The sequence below is a fragment of the Halyomorpha halys genome, unplaced genomic scaffold, assembly GCF_000696795.3.
Source record: "Halyomorpha halys isolate HHAL.00 unplaced genomic scaffold, Hhal_1.1 Scaffold213.1, whole genome shotgun sequence".
NCBI lineage: Eukaryota > Metazoa > Arthropoda > Insecta > Hemiptera > Pentatomidae > Halyomorpha > Halyomorpha halys.
The window spans coordinates 1,128,891-1,132,991 of record NW_027116617.1 but is presented as its reverse complement, the minus strand read 5'-3'; the positions used below and the strand labels follow the sequence as shown (position 1 = coordinate 1,132,991).

The window sequence follows — 4,101 nt, the reverse complement described above, 5'->3', positions numbered from 1 at the left end:
ACAGTTCGTCTGACAGCCCACATTTAGAAGGGAGTTAAGGATTAGTGTAAAAAAGGTCTAGTGTTACAGGTTACATTCAATATGTATATATATATATATTTATACTCATAATCTTACAGAGGTTATTTAGGCATTGAGAATAAGTTAGTTGTAGATGGTTGCTGCTATTTCGTTTTAAACTATCCAACTAAAAATACTTCCTTCGGTCAAGTCAATACCAAGGAAAGTTAGTATTCAAATGGAGGTTTTTCAAAAGTAGGTTTGTTTCTTGAAATATTTTTTTTTCTAAATGTCTTCGGCCAATTCGTTTTTACACATTTTTGATGGACCAGCAAAAATGAGCTTTATTGACCTTTGTAATGAGAATATTTTCCCATAAAAGTGTACATATTGGAGCAACTTTTGTGTATTACATTGACTTACTGAGGCGTATAAAGCCAGGGACCTTCCTGGAAGGTGTAACCAAAAAAAGGAGAAAACAATAATAAAATTAACTATGAATCGGAATAATATTTTATTTATTGGAAAAAACGATTTTAGTGGTGGAAAAATTAAGATTTATATTTTTGCACTTGAAAATATTATTAAAAAAATAAAATAAATGCATTTCATTGAATTCAGCACCCCATCAGAAGAATACAGGAGTTCATGAGGATTACGCAATATTTAAACAATGTTGGCACAAAAATGGCAGTTTCCAACTACATCGTTCTACTGCCCCAGCTTTCTTATCTCTCTCTCCTTGTTCTATGAATTAATTGAGATAAAACAAAAAGTTATGGATTATACTGGTGGTCTTAAGCTTTTGAACGGTAGTGAAAATTTTAATTTAATTTTTTAATTAAACAACACACAATTCAAGTTTCTGTATTAGATAGGGTAAAAGATTATATCATCTTTTCTACAAAAAATATAGAATACAATTTTTCAAATTGTATAAGATGAAGAAGTATAGTCTAAGCCATGATCATCAGAAAATAATCTCCAAGAAGAAGAAACAATTACTGTCCAATTTGATATGTATCTTGGATAACCCGTCTATCATACAAATTACGTAAGGACGTTAAACCAAATCAACGACTCAGACCTTGGTCAGTAGAAATATTTTTGAGAAAAATTACGGATGTATACTGGTCAGAATATTAAAAGTACATAAAAAGGCTAGTTTGGTCTGATTAATTAATGGATAGTGTGAATCTCCAATTGAACATAGTCTAAATCTATTATTCATGGTTTTAGGGGAAAACATATTCCGTTTTTCACTGCAACATTGAAGGAATCGTAGGAGAACCGTGATTTGTAAAGCTTATTTTGGTCGAATGATATAAGAGACATCGACATACAATTGCTTGGTATAGTATTGTTTTGTTTCAGGCGTCAAGGACAGAAGGGTCCCCGTATAAAACTCTGCTTAGTCATTCCATGCCTCCTGTACCCACTTCTCAACCAGATATTGACGAAGAGCCTCCATCGCCGAAGAAGAAAAGGTAATAATGACGACTTTTCAGTAAATTGGTAACTTAAATGTTATCAATTAAAATAGATATGATTGACAACGCCACAGCCTGGTATTTGGTTCATAATTTATTCGGTACATTACTTAGTAAGGCTGGTCCTCTAGATAATCAAGGCGACCACCTATTAATACAAGAGCCCAAGAGGAGAAAAACGTCAGTTATTTCACCCCAATTTTTTATTACTTTAATGAAAACTATGTATAATTACTAGTCAAAATTGATGAGTCTGACAAGTATAAGTAGGGGAAATAAAATATGGCGACTTTTTAAAAACGTTAAAAATAATTAATTTTTCATTCGGAGCTCTGTATCTTTAAAACTACCAACAACAATAGAAAATCTAAGAGAGCATCATTTAAAGTAGAGTAAATTTGCTGAACTGTAAGCCATAATAGAGCTATTTACTTTCAATAGTTCTCGAGATATAGCTTTTTAAAAATCAATATTTCATAAAAATGTTGTACAGAACGTACTGAAAGATCAGTAGTTAGTGAATTTATTTTGAAAAACCTATATCTCAAAAACCATTTGATGTACAGATCTCTGTTAGGACTCAAATTAAAGCTAGTTTAATGGGCTATGAAGTAGTTTCATACGTTTATCGTCATAGGAGTAGTAGATTTCATGATATTGGCTAAAAAAAATTGATATATAGTTGTTCGGACAAATTTTCATTTGCCAAATTCATATTCATATGTGAATATCATAAAAACTACTATCCCTACGAAGATAAGTGCCATAAACTACTTTATAGTAAATTAAATTTCCTTTATTTTGAGTGCTGGCCGACATATTTGTGTCTTATGGATCTAGAGATATATTTTTTCAAACACCCAACATTTTATACGAACAACTAGAAATTAATAGTTTGTGAATTTATTTTATCAAATATAAAAACTACTACTTATACAAAGATAAACGTTATTAACTATTTTATAGTCAATTTAACTGGCTTTAATTTGAGTGCTGATAGACATTTGTACGTCTTATGGTTTGTGAAATAAAGTTTTTCAAAACTCAAACTTATTGTCCGAACCACTATGAATCAATTTATTTTAGAAAATATCATGGAAACTATCGTTCCTACGAAGATAAAGGTCATAAACTGCTTTATAGTCCATTAAACTAGCTTTAATTTGAGTACTAATAGACATCTATACGTCACATAGTTCCTTAGATATAGATTTCGCAAAATAAATTAACTATCTAATAGTAATAAATAATCTTTCAGTAGCTCTATTAGGGCTCATATTTAAGAAAATTTACTCTCATTTAAATAATATTCTTTTAGATTTTCTAGTGTTGTTGGTAGTTTTTGAGACATAGAGCTCCGAATGAAAAATTAATGCTTTTTAAGGTTTTGAAACAGCTGCCATTTTTATTCCCCCTACCTATACTTGGCAGACTCATCAGTTTTTACTGCTAATTATACATAGTTTTCATTAAAGTAATTAAAAATTGGGGTGAAATAACTACCTTTTTTTCTTCCCGGCTCTTGTACTATATGGAGGTAAAATTAAGGCGCAAAATTCTTTAGAGCGCATTGATGGGAGATTTATATGTGTATATCTAATTTAAAGTTTATCAATATTAAACAAAACGTACGTGTTCCTGCGCCCCACATGTTTTTGGAAAAGTAAATTTCAATAATAATCAGTTCTTTGTTTTTTTCATCAAATCGTTTGCCATCGCTCAATTGTATACTGAAATCATATAAAGATAAAACGTTTCGGTAGTTTTCCTAAAAAAATACGCCATTGCTATCAAAAGAAAAATGAAAACACGTGAACACGAAGCCAAAAATCTTTCCAAGCATTATAGTAAGGCTCCTATTTTTTTTTTCTCTCAAGCGTTTCAACTTTAATTAGTAAATAATAATTATATTGTGAAATTTACCGATTTGTGACAGTATTATCAAGCACAGATATAATGTATTCCCAAAGTTATCAGGTGTGTGTTGTGCAGGGAAATAGAAGGTGAAGGATAAAGTTGTTTGATATCTTTGTACTGAATATTACCTTGTATATTAATATTTTACTTGCCTTAGATTATATCAGCAATATACTTACTGCATTATATCGGTTATCGGTATTGATGCGCGATAATGGATTTATTTCAGTTGAACTTTATCAATATAATTGCATTGCTAGAACTGCCATATATTTAATTATACATGCCTGTACTTGGGCATTCTATTATGTATATTCCATATATATATATCCATATCTTACTCAACATGTCTTGTTTTAATGATAGAAATTTAATTCTCTAAATTATTTAAATTGTCTTTCCTCATACCTCCATGTACTCCGGTATTTCCACAATTACGAGGCAGGAAAAGCTATCACAAAAAAAAAAAAAAAATTAAAACAATACAATATATACCTGTATTGGCCTGTTGGACTGTATAGTAGTCAAAAGTCCATGTGGAAGGCCAAAAACCAGATTGATAGACAAAATCAACGAAGACATGAAAGAACTCCATGTAGCAAACTGGAAAGCAGGCGTGATGAGGGCTGGTTCGGGCGGCCAAAGATCTGTAGAGCCAACCGAAACCAAAAAAAATACATATCTTATATTTAAA

General features: G+C 30.7%; 1 protein-coding gene across 4 annotated transcripts in view; it reads left to right on the top strand.

The window, feature by feature from the left end:
* FoxP (forkhead box P) overlaps window positions 1–4,101 on the top strand; it is a 42,088-nt gene that overhangs the window by 35,666 nt on the left and 2,321 nt on the right. For 3 of the 4 annotated variants that reach the window (XM_014418916.3, XM_014418917.3, XM_014418918.2), the window contains one exon: window positions 1,375–1,487. In XM_014418916.3, the coding sequence (XP_014274402.1) occupies window positions 1,375–1,487 (113 nt within the window). Of the gene's footprint in view, window positions 1–1,374; window positions 1,488–4,101 lie in introns of those variants that run through there. The other variant, XR_010845115.1, reaches the window with a different exon arrangement.